Source organism: Neodiprion lecontei, chromosome 7 (genome assembly GCF_021901455.1).
Source record: "Neodiprion lecontei isolate iyNeoLeco1 chromosome 7, iyNeoLeco1.1, whole genome shotgun sequence".
In the NCBI taxonomy this organism is placed as follows: Eukaryota; Metazoa; Arthropoda; class Insecta; order Hymenoptera; family Diprionidae; genus Neodiprion; species Neodiprion lecontei.
Genome location: NC_060266.1, coordinates 231,734 through 256,698, shown reverse-complemented (window position 1 = coordinate 256,698; position 24,965 = coordinate 231,734). Strand labels below are relative to the sequence as shown.

General features: G+C 39.1%; 3 protein-coding genes and 1 long non-coding RNA gene across 8 annotated transcripts in view; 2 read left to right on the top strand and 2 right to left on the bottom strand.

Annotated features, from left to right (window-relative positions):
* Positions 1-17,029, bottom strand: part of LOC107223511 (cAMP-dependent protein kinase type II regulatory subunit) — a 28,733-nt gene extending 11,704 nt beyond the window's left edge. Inside the window, exons 1-2 of one of the 2 annotated variants that reach the window (XM_015663199.2) lie at positions 15,851-17,029; positions 2,386-2,477 (exon numbers count right to left, since the gene is read on the bottom strand). In XM_015663199.2, coding sequence (XP_015518685.1) covers positions 2,386-2,477; positions 15,851-16,082 — 324 coding nt within the window. In that variant the 5' untranslated portion in view covers positions 16,083-17,029. Of the gene's footprint in view, positions 1-2,385; positions 2,478-3,626; positions 4,172-15,850 lie in introns of those variants that run through there. The other variant, XM_046745671.1, reaches the window with a different exon arrangement.
* On the top strand, positions 1,309-21,166 carry LOC124295484. The gene is made up of 3 exons (XR_006905435.1): positions 1,309-1,321; positions 8,178-8,190; positions 21,010-21,166. It is a non-coding gene; the product is annotated as an uncharacterized LOC124295484 (long non-coding RNA).
* LOC107223510 (N(6)-adenine-specific methyltransferase METTL4) lies at positions 17,988-20,173 on the top strand. Of its 2 annotated transcripts, none has more exons than XM_015663197.2 (5): positions 17,988-18,455; positions 18,540-18,904; positions 18,970-19,144; positions 19,232-19,403; positions 19,479-20,173. In XM_015663197.2, exons 1-5 carry the CDS (start codon positions 18,126-18,128, stop codon positions 19,649-19,651), a joined length of 1,215 nt encoding a protein of 404 aa, XP_015518683.1. In that variant the 5' UTR covers positions 17,988-18,125; the 3' UTR covers positions 19,652-20,173. The 2 variants fall into 2 exon arrangements, with proteins under 2 accessions (XP_015518683.1, XP_046601626.1); XM_046745670.1 differs by having other exon boundaries at positions 18,125-18,455; positions 18,684-18,904.
* LOC107223512 (UDP-glucose 4-epimerase) lies at positions 19,962-24,868 on the bottom strand. Of its 3 annotated transcripts, none has more exons than XM_015663201.2 (8): positions 23,502-24,868; positions 21,562-21,822; positions 21,330-21,443; positions 21,023-21,199; positions 20,751-20,931; positions 20,589-20,677; positions 20,296-20,488; positions 19,962-20,196 (listed from the first exon to the last, which is right to left on the bottom strand). In XM_015663201.2, the coding sequence occupies exons 2-8, from the start codon at positions 21,805-21,807 to the stop codon at positions 20,123-20,125; spliced, it is 1,074 nt and encodes a 357-aa protein (XP_015518687.1). In that variant the 5' UTR covers positions 21,808-21,822; positions 23,502-24,868; the 3' UTR covers positions 19,962-20,122. The 3 variants fall into 3 exon arrangements, with proteins under 3 accessions (XP_015518687.1, XP_046601629.1, XP_046601631.1); XM_046745673.1 differs by lacking the exon at positions 23,502-24,868 and adding an exon at positions 22,764-22,814; XM_046745675.1 differs by lacking the exon at positions 23,502-24,868 and adding an exon at positions 21,932-21,954.
* Between the last annotated feature and the right edge of the window lie 97 nt (positions 24,869-24,965).

The window sequence follows — 24,965 nt, the reverse complement described above, 5'->3', positions numbered from 1 at the left end:
TTCGCATCGATAGTCAAAGTACCTTTTTCACTCATGCCTACACACGTTATGTATACCTATGGTATACCGATAATACCCTTAACGGTGCCTATGTATCATCATATTGTGTCTTGTCGATGCATGATAAAATGCATTATATAATACATGTATGTACGTACATGCATCATACGATGCATAAATCTAACGATCATAATTATTATACTTTCCAAACAAGTATCTATAATGAGCATAGGCAGTGCGATCTGATTCGCGGAATAACGGTAAATCAGCGTATAAATTAGTTACTCGATATGCGTGAATTGATTGGTAAACCGTTGACGGTTAAGAAACGATTTGAAAAGTCGTAAAAGAGAAGATGAAGATAAATTAAACCGAAAAACAAAAAAGAAAAGAAAACAAAAAGACAACTGCAACAAATCGAAATTTGACGTCCACCGCACGAAAATCATAATTGTTGGACATAAATTAGGTATCATGTACAATAATTGAAAGTAAAATGGATGGACGGTCTTGAAGAGCAGAAATCGCACAATTGTGCGATGACTAGGTTATTAAAGTGACGGTGAAAAAAAAACGTAAAATATGGTGAATTTATGTCAGAACGAACAGAGTTCATGTCATGTGCGACACTCCGAATAGCTGTCGATGATCACCATTGTTTCACTTATATGTCCCGTAAGGTCTACGCTAACTGATCAATAATTCAGCTCACGTTCGGAGAGCGTCGTCGTCGTCGAGCTGATGGTAATCTACCTGCCCTCCCTTCTTTTCTTTCTTACATTTTTCGTAAGTAATTATATATAGACGATATTAAATAAAACCCTATTTCTAAAATAATCGGTGTGCCAAGAAAGGGGAGCACGAAGAATCAACAGGTTCCAAAATTATACTATTCCGCATGTATTACAGAGACCTGAGAGATTTCAAATTAAATTTCAAAACGTATTCGGTCAATTTTAATATTTCAGTTAATTTTTATTATACGCAATAATTGATTAAAGTTAAAATTAAAATAAAAAAACCGCACGTTTGCGAGGTAAATTATAGCCTACAATTGCACCGAATAATGGAAATGGAAAGTAAGATTTTTCAATCCGTCACATCGCCTCGGCCTTAATGATTTTCAATTTCTGGGAAAAGCAGCAGAACGCCGATAAGAATGCGGTATCAATAGGTTATATATATATACTCTATTTAATATAGAGATATGTATATACGGCAGAATATTTATATGGAGGCTCGTCGGTTTACCACAGAATTGTGTGTGTGTGTGTGTGTGCGCGCTGCTTCTCTTCGACGGAAATCGATAGACTCTCTTTCCGTGACGTCACACAACAGCCCCCGCCCCTTCCACGGTCGGTCTCACTCTCTCTCTCTCTCTCTCTCTCTCTCTCTCTCTCTCTCTCTCTCTCTCTCTCTCTCTCTCTCTCTCTCTCTCTCTCTCTCTCTCTCTCTCTCTCTTTCGCGTTCACTCGATCCGACATTACAATTTTTATCAAGACGTAATTACCTATTTTTTCCCCACATAAGCGGCCGGCTCTTAACGTTTTCTGCGGTACCTACAACGTTGCAGAAACTAGATACGAATAAATACGATAACGCATCGTATGATTCACGAGATTGTACTAAATTTGCATTCGCATACCTATAAATCTATGGAAGGTATATTTGAAAGAAGAGAGAAGGACTCGGTCATACTTCCTATGTATGTATAATCAACTATAACCGGATATTGTATAATGGTTTCTTGCAAGCAGAATGAAGTACATACCTACATACCTATCAAACGTATAATGCAGCGTTGCGTACACTTGGTCGCAGTGATAATGACACAGCTAATTTTGTTCGACGAGTCCGTTACGTTGGCAAAACCGGCTGAGCCCGCAGCGCCGCGTTTCGATCGGTAATTCAAAAACAGCTCCAATTTTGTTCAGATTTTTATTTCAACTCTAACCCGTGCCGCCAGAGGTTCATTTCCCCATTTGACTCTTTTCAAGGGTACAGTAAGTCTACCAAACGGATTTTGATGAAATCCGATGACGGGGGATTTCTCGGCTCGCTGATTACGAATCTGTACTCGAAATTTCGAAATTCAAAATAACCGATCCAATACGGCAATACCAAGGTACTGTTGGGATGTTTGTTCACCATGTTGGGTCCGCGATACTGATTTTCGAAATTTCGAGTACAGATTCGTAATCACTATACGTACAGTATGTGTATATAGTTGCAGAGTGAGCGATGGACGAATATGAAGAAATTTTAAAACTGATAGGAGGATCTTCGATCATTACCTATCCGTCATTTTCACTTTCAGCTTATACCGCTTACACATATATATAATCGAAGGCAGCCAGGATTTGAGAGGACGTATTTTATTCGTACCTTGATGCCTTCCTCATCTTCATCCTCCTCCGGGTTGTAAGTCTCTGCGAAAACACTCTTCCTTCTCGTCGCGAACCTCGCCACCGGTGGTTCTGTAACAATATATCAAACAAAATCGAGAACATTAGAATATTAGAAAAGCAGATAATTATCATTTGGCTAACTAACAATAAAAAGATAATGATATTATTGTATGTAAGATAAAAGACAGGGGTCGATTGACAAAAAAAAAAATCAAGGATCTCATCCTAGAAGATGATGATGATGATATCACTCGAAACTCCTCGTATATTATAATCTACACACAAATATACACCAGAGCCGTGATTTTTTTTTCTTGCTTAGATTCCGAAACTAGTTTAGTTTTTATAATTATTTTTACTTCGTGCATCGGGTAAAAATAAACTTCATAACGAGCAATTTTCCTGTCATTTTGGGCGGTGTCTCCGTCGTTTACATTAATTTTCTCCGACAGTATGTATACATGCATATACATATACTCGTACATTTATAATGTATGTATATCTATGTATACAATATTAATATATACCTATATATCGCAAATGCGTAATATTCCGAGTTTCCACTCCGTGAAACGCAATGGAGTATTTTTAAAATTTTCTCCATCTTTTACTTTTCCTTGAAACGTATTTCGCATAGCCTATTTCTGGCTGATATTTCAGCTGAGAAAAATTAAATTACTCATACTAATACCGTGTGTATATGCATACGCATACGTTGTGTAATAACACAAAAGTATGTGGGTCGCATATACATATACACATATATATATGTATGCTTATATAACAGCAGTCGTGGAAAATTTTCACACGATCGAATTAAAAGATATTTGCAACTAATTTAGTCATGCGGCGCTTCCGTTATAATATTATTATACCTATATATTCCATATACTATATAATCTGTGACCTGATTTTTCTCTCTCCTTGCAAATATTATACACATCGTATTGTAGATATAGATAGGAATATATTCTCCGTGTTCATGTATATTTTCTATCCTCTTATCCATAAATATATACCTACAGGTATGTATTATACATCTACGTTGCATTATATTACATTACATTATCCGTATACGCAACGGAGGCATCGTGCTGTCTATGCATATAGGTATATGCCGCGTTATCACGTAGAATACATAAATTTATAACTTATTTAAATGAAAACTGGGATTGGAGCGATTATGCTACATCATAATATTCAAGTATGCGTATGTACCATCGTCGTCATATTCCCAGGCTCGGAGATTCATTTGTTTATTATTAGGAGCTGCTATCATCGTCATACTGTCTTTTACAATTAACACGTGTTTGTTATCTTATTTACTGCAGGTACACAGTGCACGCGCGTTTTCTATGGTATGCGGTTATATAGAATATTATACGCAGATAGTTGCACTTCACCTTTGGGTGTTATTGTTATTGTTATTGTTGTTGTTGTTATAGTGAAGGTTTGAAAAATCCTTGTATAATTATTTAGCGATTTTATCGCGTTAGAAGAAAAAAAAGCAAAAACAACAACTTTCACCACGCATACTTCGTAATGTAAATTATATATTCATCGATGATACACATAGGTATATACGAGTCGCTCACTTGTACACCGCAACACACTGGCAAAACACCGATCATGGTACAAGGTGTTGAAGAAATCGTTCAGATCATTATAATTTTGTTACACTGCATACGGCATACGAGGTGTGCGCGTTTTTTTTTCACCTCTAACCGACCGCGAATCTCTCTGCAATTGTACGAAATTCTGTTTATTATTGTTGTTATTATTATTTATAGCTTCTTCTCATTTTCTTTTATTGCTCTTCTCATTCTCCTACATTGTACGATGTCGTGTTGTGATAATTTTTAAAGCTTATTTTTTAATTCGAATTACAAAGAACAACGGTGTATGTATATATAACGGGGAAATAAACACCGTAGACAAAAGTTTGAAACGCGTATGTTGTAACATTAGCGATAGAGAGAAAAAAAAGAAAAAGATGAAATAACAATTACACAGGACCTGAGCGTAATTGGAAACAGCCCGATTATCGTCGCAAAGGTTCCGCAATGCAAAGTGATTAGTGAGAGGGCGAGAAAAATAGAGGGGGGAGCACGTGAAGTCATGTGTACCGAATAATTAGACTTACATGTATCACGTAGGTGTGTGTAATCACGCTGTATATGAATTTATAATACGTAAACTAAACATCGTGTGATAATAATAACCAGATAAAAGTTTATATACACGGTTGATTACACGTATGTGTATATATAAATAAATATATATGTATGTATGTATGTATGTATGTATGTATGTATGTATGCATACAACGCAAACGCGAGAAAGGCAAATAATAAATTGCGGTGCAGTTTGTAAGTTGCGACACGCGAGCGAGTTGTGATAAAAGTTTGATAAACGTTGTTTTTACCGTCATAAAATGCGGTAAGTTATACATATAATAATATGCTGCAACAATGTTGCTCGGAAACGTACAATTTCTCGCAAAATGTTTTTGACTCGACAAAATTGCGTTTGAAAGTTATAAGGAAAAGATAAAATTAATAGAATAATTGTCGTTGAATTAACGAACACCTAATGTACTTTATTAAATATAATGTATATATTATACTTTGAAACTACAATACCTGCTAGTTATTTTTTTTTTATTCCCGTTTATTTCACCTATACTGTACAATAAAGTATGCGGATAATTACACGAACGACGCGAACTCTGCTCACTCGCTCGCCCGCAAGTGTAACCACCGTACGGTGGATTTTATACTCTTACAAAAATGAGTGTTCATCCTTATCTCTCAGCGATATGACGCGTTTTACCCGATATATGCACACACACACACGCACACACATATACATTTTGTTATTATCAACCAGTCAATCAGTCAGTCAGTCAGTCAGTCAGTCAGTCAGTCAAATATCGTTGATTCAATTGTAGATATCGTTAATCATAATGTATATATATGTACATGTATGCCCAGGTGGCATGTGTGTACAAATATAGTCGATTGCACGAGAAGCGCGCGTATAATTATCATCGTCGAAAATAGTAACACATTACACGTGTTACGTGTGTAAGCTTATGTATGCGTACGCATACAATACGAAATGCCCTCGAGGAATAATGTGCAAAACTGCGAGAGTTTTTCATATTACGCAATATACATGTATATACATACGTACATCCCCTAATTTTTTTTACCACTCCATTTCAATCATTTCCCCGAACACTTTAATCAGACCTGGTCTCTACCTATAACAATATACTCATCCCTCGACGAAGTATACGAGGCAAAAGATTCGTCGTGATCTTTCGCATGACAGATAAGAGAGAAGACGAAAAGAAACAAAGAGCCGTAAGGTTGAAAATTAAAAAAACGAAAGAACTATAAAGATTCTAGTAGAAATCGAAAAACTTGGCACTGGGTCCGCGCAGACGAGTTTAGTCGTATTTTATTGTATTTATTGGCTGCCTGAGCACTATATAAGCGGCAGCGACAACATGAGGTTCAAACAAGAACGAATAGGGCCTGACTAGAGCGACGCGACGGTGCGACTAGCCGGGCAGCTAGCGCTAGCGAGCGACGACACGACGAGGGTTAAAGCCTCGAGTACTTTGGCGGTCGGTCAGGGATGAAGAGGGAGCGGGAGCGGGAGCGGGGGGTGTGGGAGGAGGGAGGAGGGAACTGGGAAGGGCTCGTCTCTGATCAGAGAGGGTGACACCCCCTTTCATCCACTCCTACCCTCGACCAGCGATATCCATGGATGGATGGATGGATGGATGGACAACGGAAACGGAGGAGCGAAAGAGAGGAGAGGAGAGGAGAGAATGTGTTACAAGAGAGAGGTGCTGATGGTGGTGGAAGTCAGTCACCCGTGAAACTAATGGTCGATCAAACAAACCCACACCCTCCCAACCTGCTGCACCGACCTCTCTCAGAGTTGAGACTACCGACGCGGCCAAGAGAGAAGGGGAAAAAATATTCAACGAGGGCTTATATTCAATTAGAATTTGATCGAATACGGTCAAGAAACTCTATGCAGCGGTTTTCGGGGTGGCTGATTGAGTTCGCCGTACTGAACTTTCAAAATCAGATTTCAGATTCGTAATCGGCGACCCCAAACACTTATAATTTATGTACGATACGTGTATACGTATAAATGGGGTAACTTTCTCGGAAATGAATTTTTCCTTTAATTTACACGATTTTTTTTAATCAATTTGTTTCCAACAATAATCACTTACATTATATCGCACTGATTACTCTCGAGTATTGAAAACCGCTTAGTATACTGTCAGAACTAGCGAAAAAAAAACAGCAAAGAAATATGTTGAAAAGTATCCTAAATATACGAAACAAAAATTGATATAAAACAGGTGGTAAGAATACTTGACAATATGACTCAAAGGGTTAAAGTGCTAATTCGAGAGGAAGAATTATTGCCATTACACGATGCAATTTCGTCAGTCCGTTGCAAATTTTTAATGCTGTAATATATCGAGAAGAGCAACAGGTTTGTAAAGAATATACGAACGGTGCTGTATTCGTGTAGAAGAATCGAACGATGTTAAATTTCGTTATTAAATTATACCGACTCGTGCATGCAAGCATTTTTTTTTTTTTTTTTTTTTTTACTACGGCAAGCAATTACGAGAAGATCGTTAGCTACGAGGTTGAAAAAATATCACGAATTGGTCCAGAAGAAGGCAGAAGTCGGTAACGTTAGCGTAACGGAGCATCGTGGAAGAAATCGTTGTTGTACAATTTTATAACGACTTTAATGGAGTTGACTTTTGAAAATATAAACATATTTTCTTTGTTGTTACTTACTAGCTGAATTTCAGAAAATCGAAAGGGTCCAAGTAACGATTTTTTCTGAACACGCATCGATAAAGTAACGTTGCCAACTTCAACCTCATCATGATCCCAGTAGGCCGAAATGATGAAAGATTAAGTGACTGCAACGTTGTGAATTTTCTTTCGAAGAAAAGGAGGAAGAAGGAAAATGAACTCTAGGCAACGGCTGCAGTGATGGACGAGCCTCGCGGCTGTGTTTCCCTACGTAAATTAGGTCTGCCAGTTATCGACACGAAACTACAGTTTAACTACGAAATCTGGTATCCTATTCTCGATACTGGGAATAGTGTACAAAAGTGATTTCTTACTTCTATTTAATACGTGTCGGAGTGAGACTCGAGAATAAATACAAACGGGGATACGGAAAATGGAAAAGCGGAAGCGTGTACGGAGGTGTATCAAAGAAAAGAAGAAGAAAAGGTTTCATAGGCGAAAAGAATGATCGCGGAATGTTAAATACATTTCACAAAGAAATTGTTTGTTCAATTTCATAAAAAACATTGTATAGTTCATTGTAATAAAATGGTAGCTTTTTAATTATAGATATTTCTTCTTTTTTTTTTTTTTGCGATGCAGGGAAATGGAAGTCATTTTTGGATTCAACAAACTCGAAAACATAATATTTACCAGAAAACATTCAACGCGGCTGAAAACGAAATATTTATTTGCAGCCCTGTGCAATTGGGACACGGTCAATAAATGGTAAAGTTACCTACCGCAAAAGTCCCCTGCGACCCGACGAGTCAAGCATTATACATTATAGACTGGCTAATGAAAATCTAGACCATACAGATGGTTGTAAAATTGAGTTAATAACGTCGCTTGTACGCCTGCGTGCATGCTAACGCTGTTGTACGACGGAGCCTTCCATCATACGGTCTATGCGGTACACGGGCAGCTACACAACGTACGTAGGTTATATTATTAAGTACGACACTGCCGGTATAATTGCGTCAAGGTTTGATAATCGAAGAAGATGATCGTTCGTACGGTGACGTGAAATTGAAATCGATTCTACGCCGCTGGCCGTTATACGGAGATTTCCGCCTGTAAGATCGCATTCACACGTATAAAAAACAGAGAGAAACTGTTGTCGTTATTATTATTGCACCATCGGTGTGCCACCGGCGGTGGTCCGATATAACCGACCAGGAATCAAAATAACACAGCGGTTTTCTAGGCTGCAAAGTCCTGATCGAATCAAACGAAACGAAATCAAACAACAACAAATTAACGAACGGAGATGATTGAGCGAACGAATCGGATGAACTGGATGAACGCGCTAGGCTGTCGTGCACCTAGCCGGAGCGAATAAGAACCAATAAAACGAAATCAATCGTCTCGACACCCACGTAATCTTCGCTGCTGCTGCTGCTTTTTGCTACTGCGTTAAGTACAATTCCGCATCGTGTGCAATTGTGTATTGTCCGCATGATTATACGAGTTCGGTATCAAAATTAGCAGCAGCAGCAGCAGCAGCATCGAGAAGCGAGAATTAGCCAACCTCACGATCGTCACCGTTGCACCAGCTGCTACTTTCCTCTCCTCTCCTCTCGACTGATTGGTGTACGAATATAGATACCTGGTACCTGGATCTCTACCTCCGCCTTGGTCGCTAATTCATCTGCCTACATCTCAGCCTCGAAAAACCTCTTTACAGTTACATAAAGCACGGTCAGAAGCATGCGTCTGCCTGCATATTCGCCTACCTAACACAAATATCGTACCCACATGTCTGTGTATATATATATATATAAAGTAAATCGGAAGACAAGTTATATGTAAGTTAATTTTGAATTACTATTAAAGAAGACAAGTTGGATATAAGTTGATTGTTAATTTCTACTCGCAAATCAAGTAAATGGAGCCACAGTACGGACTGATGTATTGAAAAAAATTCGTCTGCACTCTGTATATGGTAGTAATGAAATTGTAGTAACATGCAAAATAGAAATATAGGCGTGTGAAATTAAGAACAGACGGAAACATGTAACAATTACCAGCGTACCGTGCTACTTCAATAAATTTCAATTTCAATTCGCGTCTTGAAATACCAACGGAAAATTTTTCATTCGTACATTTATACGACACCTTTCAATGAGGATGATATTAGTAACGTTACCGTAACGAGGGCATGTTTAAGAAAAATCGCTACTTCGCATTTTCAGTAATGTCCAATATTTACCAAACCACATTTTATTTATACAAAAGATATTTAAACTTTGAAATGCCAACGCCCTAGTAAGTCATTTTGAAATTGCCCAATAAAGATGATTTTTTTTTTAGCCTGAGGTTTCGTTATATTAACGTTACTAACTTCAGCCCGATACCTTTGAATGGTGCTGAGAAAACGGAGGAAACAAATAAAAAAAAAAAAAAAAACAAAAAACAAAATTCACGTAATTTTGACACTGCAACATAAGATATGTAATATACATATACATGTATTCAGGTCACCGTCGTCGGTCTTTAACGCGCGCTTGTTACATCATCGTATTGTAATTGCACTTGCAATTATGTAGATATGTAGACACATACATACACCCATATACAGGTACTACGACATACGATACACATTACACGTTGTAAACCAAATATATAATATTAACCGACAAACAAGCGTGTGTTCTTTTAGTTTATATATACATATAACTATAGAGGCGGTGATTTACGATCGTCCACCTGCACGCACTCATTCTATATTCGTCGTTACGATTCTACACACCTATGCACACGTGGACTGTGCAGCATGCATACTACTAACACCACTACATGTGTAGGTATTAATTTTCTTACGCGGCCTAGATCTTCGGCATGCATTATCGATGTACAGATCGTCATTATTACACCGATTGAGACGCCCGTCTGCCTTATAGTATAAATATACCTATGCATATACATATACGATCCCCGGTTCTACGGTCATCGAACCGTGCGACTTGCCGACGATTAAATACAATGTGTGTGTGTGTTGTATAGGTATACGCGCGTGTACGTAAAATATTATATCACGTTATTATGAATTTGCACCGACGATTGTTTTACACGCGCGTCGCGTAATACTATCGTGGATCGTACCGTTATTGCGGGTACGGATTAGAGTTGAGATGAAAATCTAAAATGAAGAGGTCATTATTTTTGAATTATTTGAATCAACGATTTGGGAGGTGAGCCGGCCAAATTCAAAAATGACCTTTTCGAGGACCACCCTAATGCTCGCACACACCTCACGGAACAATTTAATTTCCTACTCAATAATAATTCAGCCAACCAGAGAGGGGGGGAAAAAAGTACGACGCACTGCAGTGCCCAAATGAATGTAAAAGGAAACGACGTTTCCCCCACGAATTTAACTCGTTGTCTATTCACCTCCTCGATACAATTGTATACGTATAATATGGTTTATAGGTATAACGTGTTGCATTATATTACACGCCTTATACACCTGTTGTCCCCTCCCTTTTCATCTCTTAAATGCCATATTTATCGATGACTTGGAATTTACTTTTTGTCTTCCCTTGTTACATACATATATAGGTACCTAACACACTTTGTATAAATAGGAATTTTTGTCGCTACGATAAAAGAGTTAGATAATACATAATACATACGTATTATTATCAGTATCATTTGTATCTAATTGTAAATGTATATATGTATTCAAAGAACATTTCCGACTTCTTCGTTTTTTTCTACCATCGATTCGCACACAATATTTGAAATAATTAATCATTCGTAATGTTGATTTTTTCTTTCTTTCTCTCCTACTTTTCTCGTAACTGCTTACGTTATTGGCTTTGCGGTAAATCTTATATAACAACGACTGAATGTTACAAATGTTACAAATACCTCGATATATATATATATATAGAGTTTGAAATCGAATGTAAGTGGAATAAGGAAAGAATTGGCAGAGAATTAGAACGAAAAGAAAGGTAGAAAAAAACGAAAACTAGTTTCGCGAAATTACCGACGGGGAGCCTAAATAGTACGCCGATATATTGTACGTGACGATTAAAAACCTGCTGGGTTGCTGCTCAAGCTAATACCAGCACCAGCCCAGCTGTACCAACTCTCGATGAACAGCTGTATTACATATGTGCTCCGCTGCATATGCTTACACACACACACACACACACACACACACACACACACAAATATGCATACACATTAATGTACGTATATCGTGTCTGTCGAACTTGCAGTGTATACCACACGTATATAATTTACCGCCTACAACGAACGAACCACAAAATGTGCGATATTTCGGTTATTCAACTTATTGAACGCTCTGCAAAAGAAGGTCTCTCATTATTTTATGATAAATCTACTTTTTCAAAAGTTATTTATGGTCGAAAAATTATTTCAAAGGACCTTACATAACTTTTTAACGATTAGGGTTATCATAAAATGATAAGGGTTCTTTTTTGTAGAGCGTTCGATTCCCTCGAAAAATTCGTTCTGGTATTATCGGTACGCTGATGATGCGTTGACGAGTTGTAAAATTCGAAAATTTAAAAGAAAAATTTTTACCACGTTATTTAAATGGGAGATGGAAAATCGCGATGATGCACCTCTAAATGTTAATATTAAGAGCTGAAACTTGGACTGCATCTTTTTTTTTCTATTATTATTTCGAAGAATATTCTCGACTTGTATTTTGAAAAAAGAAATGGTCGACTTTTTTGATTCAGTCTAATACGTATCATATCTCGGTGGTAATAATGAGAACACTTTTTTCCCCCCTTCGGAACAGTATAATTCAGAGTGACAGAGAAGAGGTATTATAAATAAAGAGAAAATCGAAAAAATGGAAGTAGAAGAAGTAGAACAAAATTACCAAATAAAGCGTTTCAAGCAGACGGTTGTTGCTTGATTATATTTACGGTCATATTGCAGCTGATTCGATTATATTTAATGTTTCCTTATAAAGCCATTGCTAGCTGCAATGATGGGGTATTAAGATTCTAACGGTACACACATACACGTATGGACAGCATGCATTACGCGTGTATGTACAAGGCTTGACGCTGCTTCTTTGAAAGATGTTGTTGTAATAATAAATGCACGTTCCAGTTTATCGGCCCGTCTTCACTCTCATCCTACCAAACCGCGCTAGCAATACGAGATGAGTACGTAACGTGTATCGTTATTGGTACGAAATCGCTAGTTGCATACAGAAAAAAAAAGAAGGGAAAACGAAAATTTGTAAATTTCATCTAAATGTTATTATATAATAATGGGGTGTGAAAGAATTGTATATAATTATAACTTGGACAGCGTGTAACATGTGATAAGGTGTATAAACATTACGTAAATTTCATCAAATTACACCACGTGGTGTTATGCTACGTACATATGTGTGTGTGTGTGTGTGTGTATTTATATGTATTTATACACCTTGTATATACATTGTATAATGAATTACATACGGTGCGTTTAATGTTACATGCAAACGTTAGATGTACCTATGCGCGATGTTTGGATCGCAGGTTAAGAATTTTTCGCAGAAATTATACTGCGATACGTACGTGAAAGACTTTTAACGCGACTAGTATGAGGTGAAGTATATTATACAACGTAGTCCATGCATAGATCTATGTGCATATAATACATACGTATGTATCTATGTATGTATGTACGTACTTTCAGCAGCATCACGTGTTTGAAATAGAAAAGAAGAACTTCTGTATGCATACAGTACGTAAATAAATTTATGTGTATACAGCGTGTGGGTGCATAACTGTATTATGTATATAGGTATGTATGTAGGCAGTAGGTAGGTAGGTATACAGAGTCGGGCGGTTGTTAATACCTAAATCCATCCATATAAGTGATTTATTACGTATCCTCGCACCAGCCTGTGTTTTGCGTCCGGCAGCCAGGCATGTGTAGACGATCACCGGACAGACAGAAAGTAGAAAAAAACGTAACTACCTAGCCTGTACTGAGAAAAAGGGAAACGAGTTTAAAAGAAAAACAGAAACGTGAAAACAACTAAATTTATTTATTCTGTACGCGGTATTTTGGCACGGAACAAAAATTCGAGAGGGACAAAAGTTCCAAGAGAGCTAAATTCCGAATTTTTTGGTGGCGAAAGTTAGGGTAAAGAAATCAAACTGAAGAAACGTCAAAATTTCGAATGGTCCGAAACCCGACACTCGAAATTCCGAAAGGGCGAAACTCGGACAAGTCAAAGTTCCGAAAGTACGAAAAGTAGAAAGTTTAAAAATCTGAAACATAGAAATTCCGAATGATCGAAGATTTTCAGTTCTGTGAATTTCGGGCGTGGTAAAAATTTGCCACTTCGAACATTCTTCGTTTTGGATTTTTGGTATTTTTACGTTCGGAATCCTGGCCATTCCGATTTTCGGTGTTTCTCATCTTTTACATCCACTCGATGAGTAAACTAAACTATCTGAATAATGTAATTTGATTATCGGAATTTTACCTCTATCGGAAATTTATTTTTCGTAACTTTGATCGCAATCAGTCGTAACTTGAATTTTTGGAACTTTAGCCGTCGGGTTTCCGACCATTTGAAACTTTCTGTCGCCACCAAATAATTCTAAATTAGGCGCTTTCGCAACTTTTCAAATTTGCAACTTCAACTGCACACAGTTATTGCGTACAGCTTAGTTACAAATCACGTCACGATATCAATTTTTCTGCTTATTTATTTATTAGTTTATTTTGTGTACGTTTAGATATGGCAAATTATAGAGAAGGAGAAAGAGGTTTGTATTCGCGGCTGTTCAGGTTCCAATAAGTAGTATTTTAAACACGTATTGTCACACCATATCGCTTCTACTTGCTCTCCTCCCTCCCTCTCTCTCTCTCTCTCTCTCTTCGCGTGTGACATAAATAACAATACATACCTGTACGCTATAAGGTATTATCATATAAAAACACCACGTACGTACTTTTGCTGGCCATTCAGCGGCGGCAGTAGCAAGCGTTTGTTGTCTTGTTTGTCAATTGCTGCACGATGAGACGGAAACAGAGAGAGATAGCGAGAAAGAAAGAAATAAAGAAGAAGTGGAGGACGCAGCGTATTACCTAAAACACTCCGTCGGACTACTAACGAACAATCTAACGAAACGACGATGGGACTGGAATACAATAACATCCGTTTCATTTCGCCGTTCGTCCGAATAGTAACAATAACAGTAATAATAATAATAAATAACTAAACTCGAAAATAAAAAAAAATTTTCGAAATTACTTTCCCTCCGCTTTTGAATTGATCTGAATAATGTCACAATAATTATACTTTCTTTCCTGTCGCCTGCGGATTCCGGTTTGCTTTCCTTAACGGTTTATCTTTTTATTACCATTGGGTGGTGTAGAGTAGGTATTAATTGATTGAATGATGATCGATCGATTCATCGAAGCGATGAATTATATATCACATACGAGTTACGAGTGGTGTCTTATGGGAATCCCGCTTGTACACGCACACATGCATACTACGTACACTGCCGACTACCAACACCTTTTGACGACGCGATAATCCGACTATACACAATAAACCAATTAGGCAATGATTACAAAGTATTGTGTATAGGTATGTATGTATGTAGATAAATCCATTGAAGCATTATATGCGAGGGGGAACTGGATGATTACGTGTATAGGCTGAACGTAGACGGAAGAGGAAGGAAGGCGACGACAACCGGATCTAATTGGAATTCAGCGATGGAACTCATATGCCGAGAAGAAGCAGAGAAGGAGGAGGAGAGATCGTTGGCCCTAATAAGAATATTGAACACCACCGTCGAATTGATTCGTTTGCCCGAGGATTTTCAATCTATTCAGCCTATGCGAGTTAATTTCGTTCGGCACATAACGTAATACGTATACCGTTTCATTCTTCGTTGTATTATCCTCTCATAGGCGTCATCATCCGTTGGCAAAAAGTCGCGTAACCGCGCCAGAAAAAGGAAATTAATACTTTCGTTTCGTGTCGCGTCGACCGACCTTCGGTTCGGTTTCTGTGATTCCTCGCAAGGAGAGAAAAAAAAAACCTCGGATAGATATGAAAAATACCCACGTACGAGGATAAACATATAATTATTCCTGGAAAAGTACCCTGATATAATAACAGGCTTATTTGAGCTTCAAGTTATCGTCGCTATGCACGTGAGCAGTGTGGTGAGTCTCTGCGACGACACGTAATTAGGGAAAAAATGTGTGAGTGAGGAACAAGTTTCGAGTATATCGGCAATCGTTAGCCACGCTATTACGGTAAGTCTTCAGAGATTAGTTCGTTTGAACGAGGCTGAAGTTAGTACCGTTGAAGGTATCGAAACATTTGGAGGGAGAGGGAGAGGGGGGGGGGGTAAGTTAAGTTTTAAAAATATGAATAGGTTTTGTCTTATTATAATTTACTGAATTTAAGACATACCTGCAATTGCGAAAAGATAACGATTTTCCGAAACGTTAATCGTTACAACAACGTTACCAACTTCTGCCTCATAAATTCCTCTACGATTAGACTCTCGCGGGTCAATTATCGGCGAGTTTCGGGGCGAAAATAAGGTAAAAGAATAAAAATAAATAGCAACTCACCGTCGTCGACCGACTCGTCGGGGGTCGATGAGCACGTCTGGGCATTCGACTGCTGCTGGCTGGGGGCTACAATCTGGGTCTGACGAGTCTCCCTGAGTCTCGTGAAGAAGTCGACGGCGTAATCGACGATGTCGCCAGGCTGCTCGAGCAGATAGCTGATGGTGAACTCGAGGAGTATGTCCCGGAGATCGTCCGGCACTGTGATTTTTCCCGGATTCCTTTGACAGCTCATGTTTATTAGGGGGATGGTATACCTAATACCCTAATTGTATCAGCGCAGAATTCGTGTACTCGCGATTGCAGACGATAACAGCTAGTACGTTACTGCAACGGTCACATATATGAGTATAAAAAGTGAAACACACACACACACACACACACACGCACACGCACGCACGCACGCACGCACGCACGTAAAGGTTTTCAGTTACTTTTCTCTCCTCTCAATCCTTCCTATCGTTGTTCTCACGATTAATTGCAAGCCGCGCGGCCGACCTTCTCGACCCCATGCGAAAAGGGCGTACGAGGAGGTTTGTACGGAAAATGGTTAACGACGGAGAGGAAACGAGAACCTCTGCCTGCCTGCCTGCCCGTCTGCCTGCCGTACGCGCACTAACTTGTACAACACCGAGAGAAAACACGCACAGTTTACACACGCCGGGGCTGTTATGCCCGATTATGTACAAGGGTCGGTCGCCCAGCTCTCGTCTTCCTGCTTCTTGCCGCAATCACCGCCCGAAACTGAAGTTCGATAACTCGCGTCTCACGAATTTCCACATTCAAATACGAAAAACGTGATTGGATGGGTAGTCCGTCGGAGCGCGATGTATTTCTTGCTTCTTTCAGTTGTTTCGATTTCTCCTTCTTCTTCTTCTTCTTCTTCGCTACTTTTTATCCGAGTATACGTAGTTAGCGCTCTTTATCAGCGGAAGTGAGAGAGACGGGGGGGATGAAAGGGGCTCGCGGTGGACGGACGGCCGTTATCCGCGTAATTCGAACGTCCTCGGCTCCTCGATGATCTTTTTGAATCGAGCGATAGGTCGTCAAGGATTTTAGCTCTCGTTCCTGAGAATTTCGGACGGTTTGAAGCGGGCCGCCCCTAGAACCTCGCTCGCTTCAAATCAGTCTTCTGCTGCTTGTTCGCCTTCCTCCTATTCCTCCGCCTTCTCTTCCTCCTCCCCCGCTCGCTCACTCACTGTCTCTCTCTTGCTCTGTCAAATATGGCCGATGAATTTCAGCCGCACGGACGGCGTTCGCGCAGTTTTGAGTTTTCGCCGCTCGCGGCTGCCGCGACGGCTGGCTCGATTTTCTTGAGTGTCTCTGATTCCTTCGGTCGATTGGCTCGGCTCGACTCCCCTGAGCGACACGCGAGCTTTCGAACAAAGGTTTACCCCTTTACCCGATACACCTGGAGCACCGGGCGTTGTGAGAGGAGCGAAACACACCGTTTATTCCCACATTTGTAATACCCTAGCCGCTCTGTTATCATCACCCTGCGATACCAGCCGACTCTGATTTCCGGTCCCCGCCCCCGTGCGTCCGTGTCGAGCGGAGTCGACTGCCTTTGGCACCGCTACTTTATCGAGCCTGTACATCTACCGTTGAATAAACATGTATAAAGACTGCTAGCCCTGGGTTATTTCTCCTAGTGATATGACGGGTCTGGGGATAATTCTACTACCCTGCACTTACCGGCTAGTCTTATGGGATCCCAGTGTAAACTCGAGCCGGCATAGCAGAATACTCCAAATTTCGGCACCCTTTTCCTTCACTCTAAAGTCCGTAAGACTGGCAGCCTTTGTGCCTGATGTACCGCTGCTTGTATGCTTCCCACTGCTTCCCATGCACTCGATAGGGGCTGCCAACTGTTCGAGAATTGAGAACGCGGGAAACGTAATTCATTAAAAATCAACCGTTTTGCAGATGTTTATTCCCCTCCTCGTACGGTGTGGAAGACATGAATAGAAATGATGGACACGATCGATATTGGTGAACTGCTTCTGTGCAGAATCGCGATGTAAAGAAACACGTCGAGAAAAATTCCCGTTTACCTAGTTGACTTTCTAAAACCCCTCAAGTTTCGTATTTTCAAGTTTCCGCAACTGTAAACATCAACAACATGAACGAATGATTGATTTAGCTACAGCGTTTTACCCACAGGTGGAAACACCTGTCACCGGTAGTTTTGGAAATTTTGGAAAACGCCATCGCTCTTACAAAACTGTTAATTATTGCTATCGGCGGGGGATAAGAAAATACAGAAATAAGGGTTGAAATGAGTTTGACATTCGCTACTGAAGACGGATGGATCGTATCTCACTTGAATTATATGAATAACATTTATAAAAATATAGCCAATGGGTCAACTCTCTGCTCGCTAGAGTTCAATAGCGAATTCTTTGACATAAATACAAAATACCTCCGACAAAATCAAATTCGGAATGTCGACTCTTGTAGCTCTTCCTCGTCTTCCTCTTCCGCCTCTTCTTTCTCGTTCACACGGAACATCGAAAACAACGGGAAAACGTCAAATAAAAAAGACAGTAAAATTAGAAAAAGAAAACTTGACCTAACCAAGGAATTATCACACGCTGACAGTGAACAGGTGAACCGACCAAACAAACATTGAATCCAAACCATTTTCCTGTATCGATAGTATTTTGAACACAGAAACTTTTGAACACGGCAGATGAAATACATTCAACGATCCTTGGCTAAGCTTCTGTCGACCGCAAAGGAACGCGGACACTTTACAGATGATGCAAGAGCGGATAACAACAAAGCTGCCCGTCTGGTGTCGCAAAGATTTTACACAGAATCGTTTCGTCAGCAGGTAGAGAATCTGTATGGCTGCAACAAGTCTGAGAGGGCAGTAATATCTGCCACTAGAAACGAGAGATACGTGTTCCCTGAGAGATGCAGTTTCTACTGTTACGATGTCCGGCAGATTGCCAATAAAATGGAGATGACAAACCAGTTTGATTTCATCCTGCTCGATCCGCCTTGGTGGAACAAATCCATACGTCGTAAAAAGAACAAATGCGCAGGGGCCAGGTAGGCTCTTCTTGACATCTTTGAAAAGTTTTCCTCTCCAATAACTCTTCTCTGTCTCTAAACAGTTACACAATGATGTACAATGAAGAACTGGCGAAAATACCAATCGCCAAATTGCTCAGTTCCAATGGAATCGTTGCAGTCTGGTGCACAAATGCTCCAAGCCACCTGCGCAGCATTTCGGACGAAATGTTTCCAGCTTGGGGCGTGAGTTATCGGGCAAAGTGGTACTGGGTCAAGGTAAGAAAGATAACATATCCTTATACGAATTTTCGTGGAATAATTTCTACCGACAAATGGTACAGCTAGTTTTCTTCGTTTCACCAGGTCACTAGCTCTGGGGAAACCGTCTGCGACTTCAATCCGCCCCCTGGTAAACAGCCCTACGAATTACTACTGCTAGGATCGGTGTCTTCCAATACATCCATCGATATACCCAATGGAAAATTGCTGGTCAGCGTACCTAGCGCCGTTCACTCTCATAAACCACCTTTAACAGGTCTCGAGAATAATCAGCCGTTAAATTTCTCTATTATTTTTTTACAACTGACTATATTCCCAATTTTCTGACCAGAGGTGATAAAATCGTATCTTCCGAGGGATCCTAACTGTTTGGAAATATTTGCAAGATACTTGCTGCCAGGCTGGACTAGCTGGGGATTGGAAGTTTTAAAATTTCAACACCTCTCGCTATACTCAATTGTTCATGAAACGACAAGCGAAGTGGAAACGAACTCAAATACTTGAATCGACAGGGCCATTAATTGTAAGTCAATAATCCGCGATCTATCCTTCCTTAATTACTATCGGTCCGATTTCTCGTATTGAGTTAATTGTATTCTCAATTTGACTTAATTTTGAATGGCAACTCGAATGTACATATATACCTGTATATTTGTATGATTTCAATTTCTAACTGTGTAATGCGTATGTAATTATGTTCGTCGAAATCAAAGATACCGTGATAATGAGAACATCGATTTTGTGCAAACCGAATAAAGGATATTTAGCGAAATAAGAATGATTGGCTTTCTTGATACTGATTTTGGACCGAGAATTAGTAAGGGCAATAATTTAATCGTTTCATTGTTGCATTCCACTGCATAGAGCTTTGGCCAAAAGCTGATATACATGTATATCAGCTTTTATTACACATTATAAAATGAAAAACGAGATACTTTCGTATAAATAATTGTCAACCTTATAAAAAGATGCCGTTCACGAGTTGCCGTTTTTTAAGGGTGTACGATAGCCAGATGGATTCATTGTCTGCCACTTCCAAAAGTCTTTGCCTATGACAAAAAGATTTATTCAAAGTTATATCGTTATACAGAATTTCATTAATGAAAAAAACTCCATAAAGCCTTTCCCTGCATCTCTAAATTACTTACACATTTCTTCTACGTTGTATTTTGTGGACCAGCCGAGTTCTTCGCGAGCCAGGGAAGCATTGGCGTACATTGAAACAATGTCTCCCTCCCTACGATCTTGGATAACATAGGGTACTGTGGTGCCGGTTACCCTTTCGAATGTTTTAACTAGTTCAAGAACCGAAACTCCTTTTCCTGTACCCAGATTGTATGTCTGAAATTATTTCAACAAGAATTGATTTAATTTTCACCCAGCAATTTTACTCTTCCTTTAACAAATTTTCCAGTCAACTGGAAATTCGAAACGCACTTACCCTTAATCTCAAGTGCTGTTTTTTGAGTGCAGAGAGTGCAGCTACGTGACCCGAAGCCAAGTCCATTACATGAATGTAATCCCGAATTCCTACAATCGACAAAAAGCATTTAGCAATCTCGAAGGAATAGTTCAACTTACCATAACGAAAAAAATTTCTTACCTGTTCCATCCTCCGTCGGATAATCACCTCCAAATATGGTCAATTCTGGTTTATGACCGATAGCAACTTGCGCTATGTACGGCATCAGGTTAGCGAATGCTTTGGTAGGATCTTCTCCAATTAATCCACTTGGATGAGCTCCTACGGGATTAAAGTACCTCAGAGAAATGATATTCCAACTCTGAAATTATATCAGTCAAAAACTTTAAAATAGTACAAGCATTTTTTGTTAAAAATCATTTTAATGTAGAAGAAAAAGTTCCCATGTTCACCTTTTCAGCCCGCGATATATCTTTTAGCATTTCCTCGATGAAATACTTTGTTCGACCGTAGACATTTGTTATATTACCCGTTGGATGGTTTTCAGTTATGGGCAGACTATCAGGCTCACCATAAACGGTGCACGAACTGCTGAATACCAACTGAAAACATCCGGCTGCCTTCATCACCTGCATTGTTCAAATAAATAGAATGTTTTAGTGAAAGGAACAGTTCTTAGAATCATTTATAATTTCCAATTTCTTTACTTCTTTTGAAAACGAAGCTAAATTATCATTAAAAGCTGTGTGTTCAAATTACCTCCAGCAGATTAATCGTCCCAATAACATTGTTTCGATAATAATGTAGCGGAACTTGCATAGATTCGCCAACAGCCTTTATCGCTGCAAAATGAATGACACAGTCTATTTTTTGCTGGAAATAAAAAGAAAAAATAAAGAATTAGTAATAACATTAACATTAAGAAATTGACGAATCAATTTCAATACAGACAACTAAACAATAAAAGAAGTGTTGGATTTATCTCACCCACCTTGTTGAATATTTCCTCGAGTTTTTCCTTGTTTATCAGATCGCAATTGTAGAAGGTGACCTTCTTCCCAGTTATTTTTTCCACTCGTTTAAGAGCTGACGATTCTCCACTATCTTCCGTTACACTGTTGGCAAAATTGTCTATTGCCACAACATTGTATCCACACTCCAGTAGCTCGACGACACAGTGACTCCCAATGTAGCCCGCGCCCCCTGTCACGAATACAGTTTTCCACTGGTCCGACATCGTCACGTTGACCAGCTGTGAACAGACAGACGCAAATATATGAGTACAAGGCGAAGAAAGAGAAATAGGAGAAAAAATTATTATAAGAAAAAAAATTATGAGACAAACTGCAGTATTTACATACATGTTTAAAATTTACACAAAGAGTTTGATGAAAATTTTTGCTTTTCGTTTTCTAAAGTTAAATTCATTGCGGGAACATTCGTTATGCAGATATGCACTCTGAGTTTCAGTGTCGTTCCAAGGTTATCGACCTCGGCTCAAGATCAGGTTCAAGAGCACAATTATACACAATTGACGCGGCAATGTTTCCAGAGAGACCTGTCGTTATGATAAAACATAAATTTCAATCCATCGAGATGAGACTATTATTTTCATCCGTATATCTTTCGTTTTTGATTTGCAGATATCGCATACGATACGAGTATACGGTTTCACATATCGTGAAATATTTCCTTGTAAACACAAATGTGTACGCGTGTGTGCACAATATCAGAAATATGACAAGTATTATAGAAACGGATACACACGTGTATTTTATTTCTTCGCATTACGCATCGCCGCTTCGCGTCAACATCTGCAAAACCACTTCATAGATAATTATAAGCAAAGTGCCACGAATGGAACGGAGACATCAATGCCAGCAAGAAAAACACTCGGGAGTATCGCGTATCGGTCTGCTCATCTACTGTTGTCTCGCGATTTGACTTTGACAAAGGGATCAAATTTTGCATCAATTACGTCCGGAAAGTTTAATCATGTTGAAATTAGTAACGTTATCGTAGCTCGATTCATGTTGGGGAAAAACCGTTGAAACGAAACACACTCATTTTTCGAAATCCTTAATAATTCCTTAACAATCACAGTAAGATTAGGAAATTTTTCTCCCCCAGTGTTTCTTTGCGATAACATTACCAAACTCAACCTCGTAAATTTTTGGCATCGCATGAATATACCGCGTTTGTTGTCGCTCCGCCGATTCTCACGATCATCAATCTTCTCGCCCTTCAGCTGCAACTTCTGTGTCAAGGATATCGCGCTCGTACAAAGGTCACGACGAAAAGAGTCACGAACGCGGCTAATGACTAATCCATCAACGGTTAAGTATCGAAACGGGATGAGAATGCTTTATTATTACTTATTATTATTAGCTTCGTCGAGAAGCGCAGATGTACCGTATTTCGCGATTCCTTCGAGTCTCGACGCCCTTGGGTTTCCGCCGTTTAGCGGCTCACGCGACTCGTTCGACACACTAATTCGATCTTCATAGAGTATCTTTGCCCCGCGTACACGCGTAACGGTATTCCTGGTATCATCGAGTGCCTTAAGTGGGTTCAAACTTACGGATTCTCGGATCTGCTTGACACGCTAAGTGCAACGTGAAAAGACGGTAAAAATTCGGGTCTCGCACGAAACCACACACGGAGCACGTCATTCACAGACAGTTTCGTACCTGATTTCAGCTGTATTTTCCGTCGCCTGGCGATCTTTGGAACTCGGTAAAACGCAGTTAAAATCATTACAACAGACATTTCATGTACATACGTTACACTACGTTATTAATATAGTAAAACAGGAGTTCAAAAATAAAACAATCGCAGAGAGCGGGTATCGATGTATGTATGCAGATGTGTATGTATTCATGCGTGAGAACAATTGAAAATCGTAATCATGGCTTTTAACGTATAGCTCACCCTGAAAGTAGGCACCTATAATACGACTCGTTGAAGGATGGAGGAAGAATCACGCCGCATTCGATCAGTCCGGAACCGACCGATTTCTATGGTGTGTCTTTGCGCAGAAATTGTGGCCGGCAACTTCTTACCAGACGTCTGTCGAGCCGGCTACGCGACGATCCGCTGCAGGATCAACCGTTCGCGGTACAAGAGATCCGCAAGTGCGACGAGTCAGGTGGAATTCCTCGAATACCCCCCCTTCGACGTGCGATCGCCGATTGTCTTTTGTTTGTCGGCGGACTTTTGGTTCCGTCGGTCAGTATGCGACCTGCACATAATTTTATATCACAGTTGTAAGTATGCTCAGGCATATTGTACAGGTGATGATTGATACTTGCCCGAATGAAAATTTAAATTTGAAAACATCACAGATAAATGTATAAATATTACAAACGCACATAAATCTACAGTATCATGAATTAATAATATTCCAAACGTTTGAAAAAATTTGATTTTTGTTTTACATCAAACGTAAAATGTTGCTAATCGAGTGAAACACAGGTCATACGTATGTATGTATGTACATACAGACATAGGTACACAATATCCTGATGATATAACAGGTAGTTACATAGATCTTTTCCCCATTAACTGTGCACATACGTAGCAAACCCGAGGAAACAAGTTATAGATCTTAAATGCGTATATTTCATAACTAATACAATAATCTTATGGACGTTCAAAATTCTGCCATCATATAAATATTTTTCTGGGTATTTGTCGTCGAATATCCAGATATAGCAATGTACGATTCCGTATGATATACTGTAGATTATACGTATTAGTGTACATATAACGGATTAATTACAGGACGTATTCAGCAACCATTTTTTCATATTCTTTTTAACCTTTCATAGTATTTCCGTATACTTTTTTAAAACTTTTTTCCACATGTTTCTCTATTTTTCTCCTACGAAATCTTTGGCAGACGCTTTTACCGTTAAAAAAAAAGGACGATTTTTCTTTCTTTCTTTTTTTTCCGTATATAAATATAAACATATATATCTGATCATAATTCAACCTTATTAAGACGAGTCGATTTAATTTTTCTTTTCTTCCTTCTTTTCGTTGGTCCTAACAATCAATATCTCTTATTAATTAATTATTACACCTTTTAGGGTTAGTAGTATTGAGTTTCTCTGCAGGAATTGAAGTACACGCGAGTATTACTGTGCAATTTGAAAGTTAGACTTTTGAAGAATCAAATTTTGAGCTATGGAAAAAATAAGAGTTTTTGTATTGTAACGACCTATATGCACTTCCTCAATGTGCGGAAATGCCAATTTTTCCCTCTCTCAATTACCTATTTCCCCATATAAAACGAACGACATATTACACATTATTAATACATTAACCTATAATTATTTACATATATCTTACAAGCAAACTGTTTTCTTATTTTCTTCTTTCGTTCTCCTTTGT

Bases quoted from the DNA above. Each gene is read 5' to 3' on its own strand.
- LOC107223510 (XM_015663197.2), top strand. From the start codon at position 18,126: ATGAGTTTGACATTCGCTACTGAAGACGGATGGATCGTATCTCACTTG. The intron at 18,905-18,969 runs GTAGGCTCTTCT...GTCTCTAAACAG, and splicing joins AACAAATGCGCAGGGGCCAG to TTACACAATGATGTACAATG. The intron at 19,145-19,231 runs GTAAGAAAGATA...TCGTTTCACCAG, and splicing joins CAAAGTGGTACTGGGTCAAG to GTCACTAGCTCTGGGGAAAC.
- LOC107223512 (XM_046745673.1), bottom strand. From the start codon at position 22,799: ATGATCGTGAGAATCGGCGGAGCGACAACAAACGCG. The intron at 21,200-21,329 runs GTAATTTGAACA...TGAACAATGCAG, and splicing joins GGACGATTAATCTGCTGGAG to GTGATGAAGGCAGCCGGATG. The intron at 20,678-20,750 runs GTAAGAAATTTT...TGTCGATTGTAG, and splicing joins TCCGACGGAGGATGGAACAG to GAATTCGGGATTACATTCAT.